This window comes from Cannabis sativa, chromosome 2, assembly GCF_029168945.1.
Source record: "Cannabis sativa cultivar Pink pepper isolate KNU-18-1 chromosome 2, ASM2916894v1, whole genome shotgun sequence".
Lineage (NCBI taxonomy): Eukaryota > Viridiplantae > Streptophyta > Magnoliopsida > Rosales > Cannabaceae > Cannabis > Cannabis sativa.
The window spans coordinates 91655798-91673985 of record NC_083602.1 but is presented as its reverse complement, the minus strand read 5'-3'; the positions used below and the strand labels follow the sequence as shown (position 1 = coordinate 91673985).

The 18188-nt window shown below is 27.6% G+C and overlaps 2 protein-coding genes across 3 annotated transcripts; one reads left to right on the top strand and one right to left on the bottom strand.

Moving 5' to 3' along the window:
• Positions 1–58: 58 nt before the first annotated feature.
• Positions 59–5288, top strand: LOC115719129 (transcription initiation factor TFIID subunit 4b). Of its 2 annotated transcripts, none has more exons than XM_030648053.2 (14): positions 59–265; positions 391–496; positions 796–1466; positions 1549–1644; positions 1741–2625; positions 2983–3107; positions 3231–3318; positions 3409–3544; positions 3663–3718; positions 3806–3862; positions 3956–4096; positions 4195–4260; positions 4358–4631; positions 4828–5288. In XM_030648053.2, exons 1-14 carry the CDS (start codon positions 224–226, stop codon positions 5001–5003), a joined length of 2919 nt encoding a protein of 972 aa, XP_030503913.2. In that variant the 5' UTR covers positions 59–223; the 3' UTR covers positions 5004–5288. The 2 variants fall into 2 exon arrangements, with proteins under 2 accessions (XP_030503913.2, XP_030503914.2); XM_030648054.2 differs by having other exon boundaries at positions 112–265; positions 1747–2625.
• Positions 5289–5829: 541 nt separating this feature from the next.
• LOC115719667 (glyoxylase I 4) lies at positions 5830–8754 on the bottom strand. The gene is made up of 2 exons (XM_030648789.2): positions 8286–8754; positions 5830–6420 (listed from the first exon to the last, which is right to left on the bottom strand). The coding sequence occupies exons 1-2, from the start codon at positions 8552–8554 to the stop codon at positions 5943–5945; spliced, it is 747 nt and encodes a 248-aa protein (XP_030504649.2). The 5' UTR covers positions 8555–8754; the 3' UTR covers positions 5830–5942.
• Positions 8755–18188: the final 9434 nt, after the last annotated feature.

The window sequence follows — 18188 nt, the reverse complement described above, 5'->3', positions numbered from 1 at the left end:
AATATAATATAATAAAAAATTAAAGAATAAGTGAATTAATGAGATAAAAGATTTATAAAAAGAATGAAAAATTAAAAAAAAAAAAAAATTAAGGAGAGAAGAGAGCGCCATGTCACCGTCCATTCTTCTATATATATTGATTATTAATTGATTAAAAATAAATTAAAAATATTGGCGCCTTCATCCTTCTTCTTCTTCTTCGCTTCGATCGACCCAAATCACCATGGATCCCTCTCTTATGAAGAAGCTTCTCGAAGATGACGAGGTTCCTTCTCTCTCTCTTTCTCTGCAATCTTTTTAGGGTTTGGATTTTGTTTTTGGAAATAGAATTAAGAATTCGATTTGTAAAATTGATTTGATTTGAACTGAATTGTGTTTTGTTTTTCGAAGGACGAAAGCATGCATTCGGGGGCTGATGTGGAAGCTTTTCAGGCTGCTCTAAATAGAGATATTGGCGGTGATGCCTCCCATTCTCTTCCCTCTGAACCAAGCTCTGGTAAATATTAGTTTAACCCTAGTTTTATTTATCTCTGTCTATATGCACTGATTGGAATTTAAGAGTGTGTTTAGTTTCTTAGATTAGATTTTTCGAGAGAATGTGTAAGTTAAGATTATGAAATTATATAGCTCCCTTGATTTGATTTATGTTTATATGTACTGGTTGGAATTTAAGATTGTCAAGTTTCTTGAATTAGTTTTCTTGAAGGAATGTGTGTGTAATTTAAAAATTCGAACTTTTTTTTGGGTAAGTTAAGATTTCTTGTTTATTGATTTATGAAATTATATGGGGAACAGCTGGTTTGTCTTTGTCCCAAGGGAGCAATAACACTACTACTACTACTACTACTGCTACTACTACTCAGTCATTACCACAGTTCCCAGGGGCTACTTTAGATGAAAGTGCAAACTTTCAAATTCAACAAGACCAGAACAATGCACAGCCACAATCAATGAATTCATCTGTGCAGGAGCAAGTAGTGAATCATGGACCTGTGCCCGATCAACAACAGCAACAACATCAACAACAGCAGCAGCAACAACATCAACAGCAGCAGCAACAACAGCAACAACAACAGCAGCAGCAACAACAACATAACAGTATTAATAATACCTCACAAGGACCCAAGGACCTTGGTTTGCCTCCTATGGTGTCCCAAGATGAACCACAACAGAAGCATACTGAACAAACTCCCCTTCAGACTCCTCAAGCTACTGGGATGCAGATGTCTGGAAAAACTCCTGTCTTGATGCAGGAACCAGACAGACCACCTCCTCCAGAAAATGAATCACAGTATGTGAAACTTCAAAAGATGAGTAATCAACAGGCTACGGTGTCCGATCAGCCGACCAATCCACCACAAGCTCGTAGTAAACAGGTGCCCTTTGGCTTGTTATTGCCTGTTTTAATGAATCAACTTGATAGAGATAAGGGTATGCAACTTCAAGAATTATTTCTTAAACTCAAGGTCAGTGTAATATATTTTACATAATCCTCATTTGTATTATTAGTTTTCTTTTACTATTTCTTATTGGTTTTTGTATGTTCAGAGGGAAGAAATCACCAAAGAGTCATTTGTCCGTCTCATTAGAGGTGTTGTTGGGGAGCAGATGCTTAAATTAGCAGTACATGCAGTGCAATCACAGGTAAATCCAAATGCATTATAAGTTTGAGACATTTAATACTGTTATTAAGCTTAGAACTAGCACGTACAGAACTTTCAACCAAGTCTAAAATATCAGCTGCAGCCCCAAGCATCAATGCGTAAACAGACTCAAGGGATGCCATCTATCAATACAGGGACGACACATTTTACTGATCCTCGTTCATTTGCACAAGTACATCAGAAGGGCGCCGGCTCTTCTGCAGATGTCTCACACATACCTGCTTCAATGGGCCAATTACAGACTAATCCAAGCCACCAAATTATGGACAAAAATGTTCAAATGTTAAGAGAGGCAGATCGTCAGTCAGACTCTCATGGAAAGCTTGTTAATCAAATGCCTTTGTCAACTGTGGTAACCCCCAATCAAGAGAGAGATTCTATGCAGCATGGATTTAACAGGCAACAGCAACTTCAGCATCAACAGCAACAGTTGCACTTTCCACAGACATCCTTTTCCTCCTTTGGAAATACCGGTAGTCGTTCTCACTTGTTTTCTGGCACAAGTGCCAATACTTCAACATTGTCTGTCAAATCGCAACCACATGATTTACAAATGAGGCAAATTTCTCAACATCAAGGCATGGGATTGGGATCAGCTCAGTCAGGTGGAGAAACACATGGTGCGAATGTCTTGGGTGTATCCAAATTGGGGCAAAATCCTAGTCTTTCTCATTTTGCAAATAATTCAATGTCTTACGTAAAACCTGAACCAGTTGAGCAGGCTATCGAGCTTCAGCGCAAAACTCCATCATCTTCACAGGCATCGCCTTCAGTTTCTGCCGCAAAGTTTGAACAGGGAAACACATTTTCTGGAACTTTAAAAGATGAGTCTTTAGAGAAGCAGCCATCAAGAATGGGTTTTCCAACTTCTGCTGGGGTTGTTCCTTCATCATCCACAAGCATGGCACCCCCACATTCACTTTCTTCCTCCATGGCTATGCAACCAGATCCCAGTGTCCCAGTAATTCCATCTTTATCTTTAATCTCTGCTATGTATGCTATTTTTATGCATTTTTTTCTTCTTTCATGTGATGTTTAGATAGATGCTGTTAAAATTAGATGTGATTACTTCTTGGTTTCTGTTGTCTTGTCAGACAATCGATATTGACATGTCACGTGCTTAGGAGGAATTGAAAAGATTAATTCGTTTTAGTAATTTTATAACTTGATTTTTGCTTTCCATTTTCTATGACGTCTTAAGGAGAGAGTGCAATAGTTTTATTCTTAGCAATAGAATTTGCTAGTTGATACTTGATATAATTATAATCTCTACCTGTTATTGATTGCAAGTTTATTTGTTGCTTATCTATTTCTTCAGTTAGGAGCTCGGGCACCTTCAGGAATCACTCCAGCTGGAATTAATAATAAGACACCTCCGAAAAAACCTTCTGTTGGCCAGAAGAAACCGCTTGAAGCACTTGGTTCTTCACCACCACCAGCAGGGTAGTTTACTTAATGTTATGTAATTTGTAACAGTCATATGATAGTTTTACTTTAATCTTTTCCGTAAGCAACACTATGCACATTGCTCATTTTCGTCCACATTGATTGCTGAATATCTTGCAGTAAGAAGCAAAAAGTCACTGGCAACTTTTCCGATCAAAGCATTGAGCAACTCAATGATGTTACTGCCGTTAGTGGAGTTAACCTTAGGGTGCGGATCTTGCCATTTTAAAATCTACTTGTTGTAGTCTACTAGTTAATTATGCAATGATTTGATCTTATGATGTTTCACACATTATAGGAGGAGGAAGAACAGCTCTTTTCTGTACCCAAGGAGGATAGCCGAGTAACCGAAGCTTCTCGAAAAGCTGTGCAGGAAGAAGAAGAAAGGTTGATCTTGCAGAAGAATCCCCTGCAGAAAAAATTAGCAGAAATCAGTTAAGAGACACTATATATATAGATATACCTACTTGTTCATTGCTTGTTTTGGTTTCCAGTTGTGTGTGCTCTTTTTAAATTTCTCCGAATAGGAATTGAGCTTGAATATTTATGCAGTGGCCAAATGTGGTTTGAAAAACATAAGCAATGATGTTGAGCGGTGCTTATCACTGGTGAGACCCAAGATGCCCAATTTATCTTTCTCAATATATATAATTTATTATGGTCCGTGCTAATTGCTAAATGGAATGGACTATCAGTCTGTGGAGGAAAGGATGCGCGGACTGATTGAAAATCTAATCAGACTGTCGAAGCAGGTTAATTTTCGTTTATAATCTCTTATTTTCATGTTTCCTTGAAAGTTTGAGATATCTCATTTCATTTTGTTTCTGTTGATTGAACTTCATTAGCGCGTCGATTCTGAGAAGTCAAGACACCAGACTATCACCACATCGGATATAAGGCTTCAAATTATGACGATGAATATGAAAGCTAGGGAGGAGTGGGAAAAAAAACAGGCTGAGGCAGAAAAACTTCGTAAACAAAATGATGTGAGTCCCATGCATTTGTATGTTAAAATAAAATTGCACACTTGGTTGGTATAATACTTGCTTTCTCGAGATCTTGAAAACTCTATCTCTGTATGCAGCCTGACGGTAACAATGGAGTTGATGGTGATAAGGAGAAAGATGACTTTCGTTCTAAATCGTTTAAGGTATCAATGGTGCTTTTCTTGTGAGAGTTGTTGTTATGTTATCTTTTTATACAGGTGAAGAGATAATTATCTCCTTGCTCTTTTTTTTCCTCCGAAGGGTCAACAACCTAACAAAGAGGATGATGACAAAATGAGGACAACGGCGGCAAATGTGGCTGCACGAGCTGCTGTTGGAGGAGATGATATGCTTTCGAAATGGCAGCTTATGGCTGAACAAGCTCGACAAAAACGTGAAGGAGGAACAGATGCTGCATCTGGCTCTCAGCCAGGTAAAGATGTGAGCCGAAAAACTTCATCAACACCTGGAAAAACTACAAAAGACCATCATGATGCTGAGAAAAGAAGCGGTACAACATTTTCTGCTGCTTCTGGTACGTGATAAATTTCTAACCAACTCTTGATTGGTATAATGTCACTGTATTTGTTGATTGACTGCTGATATCTTAACCTGGGCAATGTTTTTGCATCATGTGTGAAAACTTTACATATGCATTAGCTCTAAAATCTTAAAAATAGTCCAATTTGTTATGCCATTATTGCTGTTTGATTTTTCTTCTGTATTACCAGGTGGAAGAAAATTCGGAAGAAGCCAAGGCGTGTCGCCTCAAACAAAGGTGCCCCGTAGTAATATAACAATCAAGGATGTAATTGCTGTACTCGAAAGGGAACCTCATATGTCTCGGTCTCCTCTTACATATCGTTTGTATGAGAAAATTCGATCTGACCCGGCTTCTGCTGAATGATCCGATGTGCCTCTACGGTTTTGTTGAATTAGGCCAACAAGGTGTGTGGAAGAGTTGGAAAATCATGCTCAATTTGGAGTGGTATTGGTAAAGCTTGCTGAGAGATTCTAGCTTGTACAACAAAGCTGAGTAATAGTTAATTCAAATTTGCTTATATGTACATATACATTGATATAATAAAACGACATGTCGTTTTACTTGATTAGGAAAACGACATTTTGTTTAATTTACTTTGACTACACTTACTTTTATTTTATTTTAAATAAAAAGAGAAATGTTTTTGCTTCTTAACTTGTACTTACAATTAATAGTATACCAATTTTAATCATTATTATATTCTTATTAACTTCGTTGGATTTACATATTTATTTTTATAAGGCTAATTAGTCATTTTTTTTCCTGAATTTTGACATGTACTAAATCGTGTCTCCTGAACTTTTTTGGCTGTTAAAAATTCTCTCGAATTATTAAGATTGTTAGGGTGTAATTATGTATTTCGAGTCATGTGGTATTACCTATTACGTGAGTCCCTTATTTGTTTTTATCATAATGACATCCTTAACTAGTTCGATATTATAAGGCTAATCTTAATACCAAGAAAGATTTAGAGGAGAGATTGAAAAATGAAAACTCACACTTAAACTTTTCATTTTATTTTTATTTTTCTTGAGGGACACAATATTACAACATTTATTAAACTAGTTCAACAAATTAAATTAACCAATAATAATAATAATAATAATAATAATAATAATAATAATAATAATAATGTAATAATACAAAAGAGACTTAAAAAATGAAGAACAAAAAAAAAACACAACAAAACTGACTAAAAAAAGAGCCATAGATCACCCTATCTTTACAACTCTCTATACAAAACAACAAAACCATTTCACAAAACACACTCTTTAATAATCATATTGATATAACACAAGACTCTCATAAATAAATGTTCATCATATCCATAACCAAATTATCCATCATACTCACAGCCGCGGCTTCAGAACATCGCTTATTCATTTTGCTTACACTCGAAGCAACAACATCATCAGCAACATCAACATTGGTGACGGATTTGAACTTGTTGAGAGGACAAGAAGAACAAGAAGACGAAGAAGAGACAAGTGGTAAAACAGGTAAATTTTGACAATTACAAATTTCAATCATATGACCATCTGGGTCATGAAAAAAGAGTTGGTCTACTATGATTCCACCTTCTTCAACCACAGCAGTTACATAATGAATATTCAATTGAGCTAATTTTTCCATAATTAAACTCATATTTGAACATTGAAATGATATGTGATTGTCTTTTGGGTTTATTTTTTTCTTAATGTTTTTATTATTTTTGTTACTTGATTCATCAGCTATAGCTGCTGCCTCAAGTAAATGAATCCCAATTCCATAGTTGAATAACCTGAAAAATAATAATAATAAAAATCATATCAATTATCAAAATTTATAAATGTATAAGTAATAATAATAAAAAATATTATGTAGATTTTAGGTATGGAAGAAAATATTTTATAGATAATCATCATATCTGTTTTGAAGTATTTTGTTTTTACATTTTATATATGAGACTGTTAACTTTTAATTAAAAGATATTTTTTCAACAATTTTGAGAGGAACATAGAGTTTCAAATAAAAAAAATTATTGTGAAATTAAGTTTAAACCCAAAATAGTTAAAACAAAAAATAGTTTAAACCCATAATAATAATAATAGTAATAATAATAATAAAACTTGTTATTTTTATGTTGAAAAAAAGAGTTTCGAACAATATTATTATGTACTAAGTAAGTAGTGTTCAATGCACTTTATATTTTGGTAATTAATTTCAATAATAATAATTAAATTAAAATATATGAAAGTTGTTATTAAATTATACTAATAATAATATATTTTATTTTCAAATATTTTTGTTGTGGACAGTTGGCATAATTATGGAGGTGTGAGAGTAGAGTGACCCCACTATTTACTCACTATTCATCATCATAATTATCACTTTCACTACCATACCATTTGATCTCATAATTCATAATAGTAATTACGAAATATCATCCACACACAAAATTGATATACCCCACTACTTAATACTCATATTTTTCCATTTCAAAAAGAAAAAAATATTAACAATAATAATAATAATAAATACTTATAAATTCCACAAAACTGCCGACACTCTCCTCTGTAATTATTATTATTATTTTTTAAATAAATAAATAAATATAATGGTACTACACGTACTTAAAATATACACTTAAACATATAGTAATATAGTATTATTTTATGAATTATTAGAAATATTTAAGAGCATAAATAAAATTGTGGAGAATAAGGATAGTTGAGGATATTAATGATGATCAATTAATATAATATTAATTGTAAATAAAATGAATTAATAACTCATGATTTTTTAATAGCATTGCTATTAGGTACTAGTAGTGCCTAGTACTTTCTCGACATGTCGCATTACGATTGGCTAGTAATACTCTTTAAAAACTATTATATTAAACTATATAGGACCCGATATTTCGTTAGACCAATAACGATACTGACACATAGAAAAGTGATAAGCACTACTGGTATCCTTTAACATTTCTTAGGATAGAGACTTTACCTAATAATACATGTGTATATTCTATTCTATATTTTATAATTAATATTAGTTTTATAATAGACATGCATACGTGTATATAACAATTTGATACATTTATATATTTATATATTGATTTAATCGAAGTCAAATTTTCATAAAGATGTGCATACATATAACTCTCCAATACCATAAATTAATCTAATAATTAATATAATGTACTAATTTAATCTCATCATAGTCAAGTTTTAATTAACAACTACAAATATCATCAACATTTTCATTTTGGTATATATAATTTTAGAAAATTTTATAATGCACTTTCTTAAAAGGGATGTACCGATAAATATTTATTTGTTTTAGTATTCTTTTAAAAAATTCAAAAAAATACATCGAAAATTATGTTCAAACACTGTGTTTAAAGTGTAACTATTATAAAATAGATCGTTTGAACATTATTTTTTACATTGTAAATTATTTTAAATTTCTCAAAATTTTATAAGATATCTTAAATAGCTGTAACGTATATAAATATTAAAAAAATTAGACTAAAATTAACAAATAAAAAATACATCAGTACATCTCTTTTAAAGAGTGCATCGTAAAATCACTGTATAATTTTTACTCATAGAAACAAAAACTATTTATACATATATATAGAGAGAGAGAAGAGAGAAGACATACCAAGCTCCTTCAAACTTGAAAGAAGAAGGTCTTTTGATAAGAACAAAACCCAAAACTTGTTCATAAAATTTGACAGATTTAGCCACTGATTTACAAACATAAGAAACATGGTTAAGGGATAATAAAGGTAATTTACCATTATTAACACCATTATAACCATTATTATTACTCCAACTACCACAACTCTCTTCTTCTTCTTCTTCTATTATAATCAAATCATCATTATTAATACAATACTCCTCACTAATCTCTGTTCCTAAACTCCCCATTATATATATATCTATAATCTGATCTCACTATATATATATATAATTAATAATCTTCTCTCTACTCTCTGTTCTTTAATTTAAAGATCTCTCTTTTATCTTTTAATTTTTCTTTTTCTATAGAAAAAGAGAGAGAGAGAGAGAGTAGTTGATTTAATTTTGTAGATCTAAGAAATGTGATTGAATATTGGGACTATAATGCTTCTATTTATAATATGAGTCCTTTATTGGGAGAGTCAGTAACAGAGTCCTCTCTCCCCTATAGACCAACAATTATTGTCAAAAAAATTAATATTAAAAAAATTATATAAAAAAAAATAGATTATATAATAGAGAATTTGTGAGATATCGTTATTAGTGTAATTTTGTATCAGATTTTACATATTTTAATTTGGAGCATTGATATTAAGCACTATCATAAGGTGACTCCTTGCAAATAGTTAATAAGTATTAAATTAAAAAAATATGAGAACTGATAATTAATTACAGTTTATTATCTCGTATTAAGGTGCTATTATTATTTTTTAATATTTTTTTAGTATTATTATTGAGAAATGCTAAAGGGTATTATTAGTGCCTAGCACCCTTCTCGGTATCATACTACTATTGAGAATAGTTTTTAGGGAATAACTAATCGTGGGGTGCTACCTTTAAAATGTGCTAGGTATTACTGGTGCCCAATAATAATGCGAATGACTATTAAGTACCAATGGTGCCTACCAGCTTCTAGACGTGTCACCCTATAATTAGTTAGCGATACTCCATAAAAAATTATTACATTAAATTATATGAGACTCAATCATTAATTGTATTAATAGTGATATTATCATGTAGTAAGATGCTAAACACTCTTGATATCTTTTCATATTTTTTTTCTTTTTTAATTTAAAATAAAATATATGAGAGCTGTTACTTAAATATACCAATTTGATAAGGTAACTTGAGTATGGACAAAATTTACTTAATTCAAATTAAGTTGGTTTAAATTAAAATATGGAAGACTTCATATTTATTTACACTTATACCATTTTTTTATAATTATTATAATAGGGTAGGGTGTGAAATGGCAAGTTGACCTCCTTACATAATGATAACTACTAAAATTTGATTACATAATTAATAATGACTATCTATAGTACAATAAGAATGGACAACCCTCACCTTCCATCCCATAAATCTTACACAAAAACTTAAAAAAAAAATAACATTAATTAATTAATAATACATTTTGTACTCTTATATTATTATTGCTAAATATTTCATTTAGACCTTCAATTAAGAGATAATTACAAGAAATTTCCCAACAAGTTCATATTTCAAAATATTTTCACTAAAATGAAATTAAAAAAAATATATAACCAATTTTTGTATATTATTTTTTTTTTTTTATAAAACCGAATAAATAAATAATTTTTTTATTACTTAACTTGTTTTCATTGATAATTAAATAGTAATCATTAAAAGATTTTTTTGCTGTCTTTCTAAAAAAATAAAAACAATATTTATTTTATGTGATATATTGTTTTCATATTATGTGGCATCCTTATCCATGTAGACCACACATGAATATATATGATCTAATTTTACTACCAAATTTATTGACTTTAATTATAAAAACAACAACATGGAATGTGTGCTCCCATATTTATTATTCTTCTTCATATTATTATTATTATTATTATTATTATTATTATTATTATTATTATTATTATTATTATTAGATTTGATATTATGTTTCGGAAATTACATAGGTATCTTATTGCTATATGAATTGATATGAGCTGTTCCTTATATATATATATTTTCCTTTCAGATTCACAACAAAATTATTAATTGATTTTTTTTTTTTTTAATTTTTTTAGGATTTTTTAATGATTTTAGGATATTCTGTGGTTGATATGAATTTAAGCATGTAAGGACAAATTATGTTTTGGTTGATATTCTACTCTTTTATTTATTTTTTTTCTAATTAAATATAAATTGAAAATATATATAAATCTTCTAGAGTTTTCTAATATGATTCCAAATATGAATTTAGATTTTAGATCACTACTAAACCAATAAAGTGAATCTCATGCCAAAAAGAAACATAAAAGTAGCTTTGCCTCTCTGTTTTCCACCTTAATTTTTTTTATATAATTATTAATTATTAATTTATATAATATAAGAAAAATATTCTACAATATATATTTAATTTTTTAATTAAATTTTTTCTCATAAATTATTATAATTATTAAAATATTCTACAATTTTTTTTTAAGAAAAAAAAAATACAACTATAATTCTACAAAATTTTAAAAAATTTGAAAAATTTAACACACCCATATATATTTTTATATATATAATTAATTATAGAAATGTATTTACAAAAAAGTTGGGAAAGATGTCATACATAGTGATCAGATATATATCCTACAAATATACAGCTTTGCATGACACATTTTTTCAAATATAAAAATAATTTGGTAATATTTATTATTTATATTTATATATATATATAAATTAGTAATTAATTATTAGAAGTTATATTATATAAGACAAATTATAAGTACGACTTTTATTAAACTCAGCTACCACGTGAAACTCTTTCTCACGCCTTAAATCTCTCTTATTTTCAGACTTGTTCAACTAATTCACATTAATTATATATATAAATCTTACAACAAAATAGTTTATATATTTAAATAACAATGATTTATTAATTTGTAAATACACAAGTGGATTTTTTTAAAAAAAGAAAAATAAATTGACAAATTAGGTTTGTCTTTTTTTGTTTGTGGTGTGAGAAGAGCTCTCTATTATTATTATTTTCTAAAATATATATATATAAATATTTATATATAGATATATTTATATAATTGTAGTTTCATTTTCAAATGTGTGAAAGAAAGAAACTCAAACATACACGAAATGTATACAAATTATATATTGTGTGAGAAAATTCATGTAATTTTTGTATAGTGGTTAATATTATATATAATATATTGTTGGTGTTCTCTAGTAATAATAATAATTATACATTAATATTAATTAATCTCATAATCTTACTAGTTGATTAAATAATGATCCGTACAAGAAATGATTACCAACCTCATTTGTTTCTTTCTTTGTTGGTGATTAACTTAGGTGGCGTTTTTTTTTTCTTTGAAAAAACTTAGGTGGCGTTTGGTAATACTTTTTTAATCAGTTTTCTGTTTTTAAAAGTAGAAAAGTGAAAATATTTTTCAAAAACATGTTCTATAAAACTGTTTTTACTTTTCAATTTTATAATTAGAAATCAAAATTTTAAAAACAAAAAGAATCACTTTCAATATTTTTTTAAACAGTTTTTTTTTTTCTTAATCAATCTTTTAGATTAGGACCAGACCCGGACCCAAATCCCCTCCCTACGGCCCTGGCGCTAAACCCGACTTTTGACTTGAACCCGAATCCGACCCCGAACCTAGACCCGACTTAAATAAAATCAAAAAATAAAAATAAAAATAAACTTTATAGAACACACTTTTGTTTTCTGTTTTTAAAATTGAAAAACAAAAGTGGTTACAGAACGCATTTTTGTTTTTCAAAAATAAATTTTTTAAAAACAAAAATTTTACTTTCATTTTGTGATTAAAAAATTAAAAAACAAAAGTGTTACCAAACGGCACCTTAATTAATTAATTAATATATAGATTACTTGTTAAATAGAGTGATGAATAACATGCACCAATTTTAACCACTATAGCTTAAAAAGTCACAAATATATTATATTATATAAGTATATGGTTCCTAATTTTGAATTCTAAGATCTAGATATACATAATTTATTTTTGAATAATTTACGGTGTAAATATTTAAATTAAATTTTCAGTTATAAATAAATACTTAAATTTAAATTTTAACGGTAATAATACTTAAGTTATATTTTTAAAACTTTTATAAATACCTGACCCTTAATTATTAAGTCAGTTGCCACATAAAAATCCTTAATTAGTCCAAATTATTAAATTTGTATTTTTATTTAAAAATTTATTCAAATATACTAATAAGAAATAAATATTAATTTGATAGTTAGGTATTTATGAAACTTCTAAAAATATAACTTAATTATTATTACCGTTAAAATTAAACTCAAATATTTATATATATTTGCGAGTTAAATTTAAGTATTTATGTTATAAATTATTTTTTATTTTTTAGTAAATTTTTTATTTTTATATTTTGGTGGGTGTGTAATAAATTAAGTAGTCAAATAGTTTAAAAACTACCCCTTTTGAGATGAAGATGAAATCATATAATTTCAACTCCTTTACCTAAAATAATAAAAAAAAGCATAATATATATTTCAATAATAAATAAAAAAAAAAATTAAAAAAAGCCAAATACGGATGAAAGTACTTTTTTTACCAAACACCATGTGATGATATGAGTGTAATAAAAAGTTGTCTATGGAATTTGATACAAAACCTTAAATAATATATAATGTGAAAAGACAAAAAGACCCCACACCCATTTTCAAGTAGTCATTATCAACTAGTTATACACTACAACACAACACTTTAATTATTTTAATCGTGTTCAAAATATATTTATGGGGTGAGTTTTTATGTTTAATTTTTTATTTAATAAAAATTATTTTTTATTTTTATATTTTATATTATATTAATTGAGGAAAATCTATCAATTAAAAAAAAAAATTGGACAAACAAAAAATAATTAAATTTGACGTAAATATTTTGTATATAAATATATTTTTGATATATTATAAATTTTTTTTAACTAAATAATTAAATTAAATATAAAAATTCAACTTTAATCTAGTAATTAAATATTTTAAAAGTTTATAAGTACAAAAAATATTCTATATATATATATATATATATATATATATAGATTCTCACATATATCTATACATCGAACTCTCTAATTTCTCCCAGTGAAAAGGGAAGTACACTGCACACATATATAATAAATAAAGAATAATTTGAGGTATAAATATGAAGTTTAATTTTTAATTGTAAATAAATATTTAAGTTTAATTTTTAGCGTCAATAATACTTAAGTTATAATTTTAGAACTTATATAGGTATGTGATTATTAAATGTTAAGTAAATTACTACGTGACAATTCTTAATTGGTCCAAGTCAATAAATTTTTATTCTTAAAAAAAAATTAGTTTAAATATACCAATAATAACTTAACATTTAATAGTTAGGTACAGAATTTCAAAAATATAACTTAAGTAATTATTACTGTCAAAAATTAAATTTAAATATTTACTTATAACTGAAAATTAAACATAAATATTTATACAACAAATTACTCATAAATAAATAAATATATTATGGTAAAAAGGGAAGCTATATATAAATAATTTTTTTCTTTTAATTTGTAGCATCTACTTTCATTCTTTTTGAGAATTTTAATAATAATAATTATGTGTAGAAGAGAATTTAACATGTGCAATATTTATTACTCTCTTCTTCATGATTTCTTTATTAGTTTGAACAAGAATATGGTACGGCTCCTTTTTATATTGTCTAATTGAGACTTTACTGCATGCGTGTTCATATATATATATATATATATATATATTTATATATATATGGAATTTAAATCTCAAAATTATTAGATTAAATGTTTTTGCTAACATCTACCTTTCTTGTTGAAAGTCTATCCATTTGGAAATTTTATTTTTATGATTTTTAAGGTATAAATTTATATAAAAATAGTTTTTTCCTAAAAAAAAGGGTTATTTTATGAGGATTTGTTTAAAAATATGAGAAAAATTGTATAACTCTCTCTTTACCTTTACATAGTTTCCCATATTTTTAACTTTTTCTTAAATTTTTCCTATAGATTATTTTGTTTTGATTTTTTTAGCACAAATAGTATATAAACTCATAAAATTTTTATATTTTTTTTTTAAGTAATTTACCGCATAAATATTTAAATTTAACTCTCAGTAATAAATAAATATATTTATTTAATTTTTGACGATAATAATACATAAGTTATAATTCTGGAACTTTTATAGGTACCTGATTGTTAGTGTTGAGTAAATTGTCACCTAAAAATTCTTGATTGGTCCAGGTCATTAAATTTTTATTTTTTTTAAAAAAATTAATTTAAATATACCAATTATAAAATAACACATGGATAATTACTTGATATTTAACGACCAAATACCTATGGTGTTCCAAAATTATAACTTAGGTGTTATTACTGCTAAAATTTAAACTAAAGTATTTATTTGTAACAGAGAATTAAATTTATGTATTTATGCCGCAAATTTTATTTATTTTTGGATAAACTCTTAAAACACGTTTGTCGATGAAATATATAATCAAGAGTAATGCTAAAAGGCTCCAGGAAGCAATTTGGGGATCTTGGGCGAAAAATTAAAATTGAATCTTTTATTTTTATTTTTTTTAAAAAATAAGTGTTGCCCCTGTTTTTGCCCAATATACGTGGACTAACCGGACAAGGACACGTGGACCAAAGAATCTTAACATTTGAATTAATTGCTAAGTCTTTATGAAGAAAGGCAGCATCCGGGACCTGCCTCCCGGAGAAGGCATACGAAGTCCTCTATACTCCCGGAAGCCTAAGTAACATCAAAGCATCTCCGCGAGGTGTCAGGCTTTCCCTGAGCAGTCATCTCGCATTTAATGCCGCATGGGAGGAAACGTGTTGGGACTGCCACACGCAATAAAGTCTGACGACACAACCCCCGATCTGCACCTACGAGGCTATGATCACTTAAGTCTATTGACGACTACACTGCGAAGAGTCACGTAAGTCAAAAGACAATAAGGACATTCCACATAAAAGCCCTACAACACCCCCGATCTGCACCTACGAGGCTATGATCACTTAATTCTATTGACGGCTACACTGCGAAGAGTCACGTAAGTCAAAAGACAATAAGGACATTCCACATAAAAGCCCTACAGCACCTAGGGATTTGACTATGCATTACCCATGGTATATTCATTGGGAATACCCAACTTTATTGATAGTTACAGAAATACATGTACTATAATTCTGGGAATCACCCCACCAAAAATACTATAAATACTCCCTCAAAGCTCATTAATGGGGTCGAGAATTTTGGGTTGCATAAGTGCAAAAAGAGTAAATACTCACCAAGAACATTCTCTGTATTTAATACACTCATAAATACACAGACTCGTGGACTAAGGCTCATTAACGCCCCAACCACGTAAAAATCATTCTCTTAATTTCTTACAGCTCTTTAATCTTCTATTATTTTATTGGTTGCCGAAAACCTCGATCAACAATAAGCAATCAATATTTTATAAATTTAGTTTTTTTTTTTTAAAAAAAAAAATACTTCATTAATTCTAGAATAGAGAAAAATTTTAGAATCATGTGTATTCAGACCATAAGGTTTTATGGATTTTTTTTGTTTGTAAGTGCATATGTTTAGTGTTATGAACATTTATTATGTATATATTATAAAAAAATATTATATTATATATATAGGGATGATAAAAGAAAATGGGACCTTTTAATATATAGGGGGCCTTGTACAGTGGCACAAGCTAACTAATGCTTGGGTCGGCCTTGATAGTGGTGCGTGTTAATATTATTATTAATGTAATTAAGTATCAAATCTCATATAAATTTAATGTAATCATTTTTAAAAAATATCGATAACTAATTAGGCACCAATAATAATGCTCTTATGAAATATTGGTTTTTTTTTAATGAGAGCAACTTCATGAGTACAAGCAATATAAAATATTTCTTTTTTTTTTTTTTAATTGAAGTGGCCAAATTATTATATTTTTTAATTCTTAAAAATAATAAAAATTAATATGCCTAACATGAGCAACATTTGTGTATGTTCTTTGTTGAAAATAGTTGAACAAGAGCAACGTGTTCCCCTTTATGTTTACCAAAACAAAAACATTAATTAATACTTATTTTTATTATTAGATTACAAACTTATTTATTACATCAAAGTAAATAATTTGAAGTACACAATAAATTTTAATTTAGTATATAATAATGAGTATTATATATACAAGTTATTGTTTGCTTTTCACAGTAACAAGAGCCAGGAAACATGAGGATCTATTATCATTATATATTATTATTATTTAAAATTTGTAATAATGTTTTTTTTTCATATTAAATTTGCATTAATTAATTTACAATTACAAAAAACTTTATAAGATATGGGTGGCTACTAACCCCATATATTACTATATATAATAACAATAATATATAGTTAATTATTTATATACTAGCAAAAAGTACGTGCGAGGCACGTATACTAAATTTTATGTTAGTTTTTTTTTTCGATATTATTTAAAAGTGATACAATTAAAAATTAAAGAAAAAATATTATTAGTTATTAGGTGAGATTATTATTACGTGTATCTAAATAATATACTTTATAATTTAGATATAGTGCGTGGAATTCGTAGTCCATTGGATGCTGGGCAACATCTTCAGGCTCGATTCTAACAGTGTTCTGAATTTGCAAAATGGATATTAAGAGTATAAATAAATATACAACTCCTAAAGTCATAACCCCAAGGTGTAGCAGAAATGATTTTGAGAGGTAAAACTGAATATTTTAAATGGAATGCCACCGGTAAGTACCTTTATTATAAAAACTAAGCTCGTTAAAAATGTGACCAGGAGAAAACAAAATAAAGCCCTATCTTTCTACTAAACTACATTTGAAAATTAGAAGTAGATATTGGGATTTTAGTTTATTTTTGCTAATAAATTGGGTTTCAGTTTCGATTTCCACGGGAGATCATTTTGATTTCATAGTTTAATTTGTACTTTTATTTTTATTTATATTTATTTTAAGAAAAAATTAAAAACTTAACAGACGTTACGTTAGCTTAGGCATTCAAAATTATTAAATAGTAATTGGAATAAAGTCACCCAAAAACCAAAAATTCTATTATATAGCTACATTTTATATAAAATAGATATATATATAAATTAAATCAGAAACAAATTACAGATATCAGTTCAAATATTAATGAGATTTGTTTTATTTTTATTTTATTATATATAAATGATATTTTATTATTTTATTAAATATAAATAAAAAGTCACCCATGAATTTCTCATAAACCAAGAAATTCAAATTACAGATATCAGTTCAAATATTAATGAGATTTGTTTTATTTTTATTTTATTATATATAAATTATATTTTATTATTTTATTAAATATAAATAAAAAGTCACCCATGAATTTCTCATAAACCAAGAAATTTAGTTATATAGGCACACTTTATATAGAATAGATATTACACCTCCACATGGATTATATAATAAATATATATTTATAAATATATATATATACTAGCAAAAAATTACGTGCGAGGCACGTATACTAAATTTATGCTAGTTTTTTTCTAGATTATTTGAAAGTGATACAATTAAAAATTAAAGAAAAAGTATTATTAATTATTAGGTGAGATTATTATGTGTATCTAAATATTAAATTTTATAATGTTCTTAATTAAAAGTGAATACCGAATGCAATATATTAGTGTTTAAGAAAGCTTGATGATTTAAATATGTTTTAAGTTAATCCAAAAATAAATTAAAAATTGATGTTCCAATACTTAAAGAAACATTACTTAAATGGGTGTAAGATAA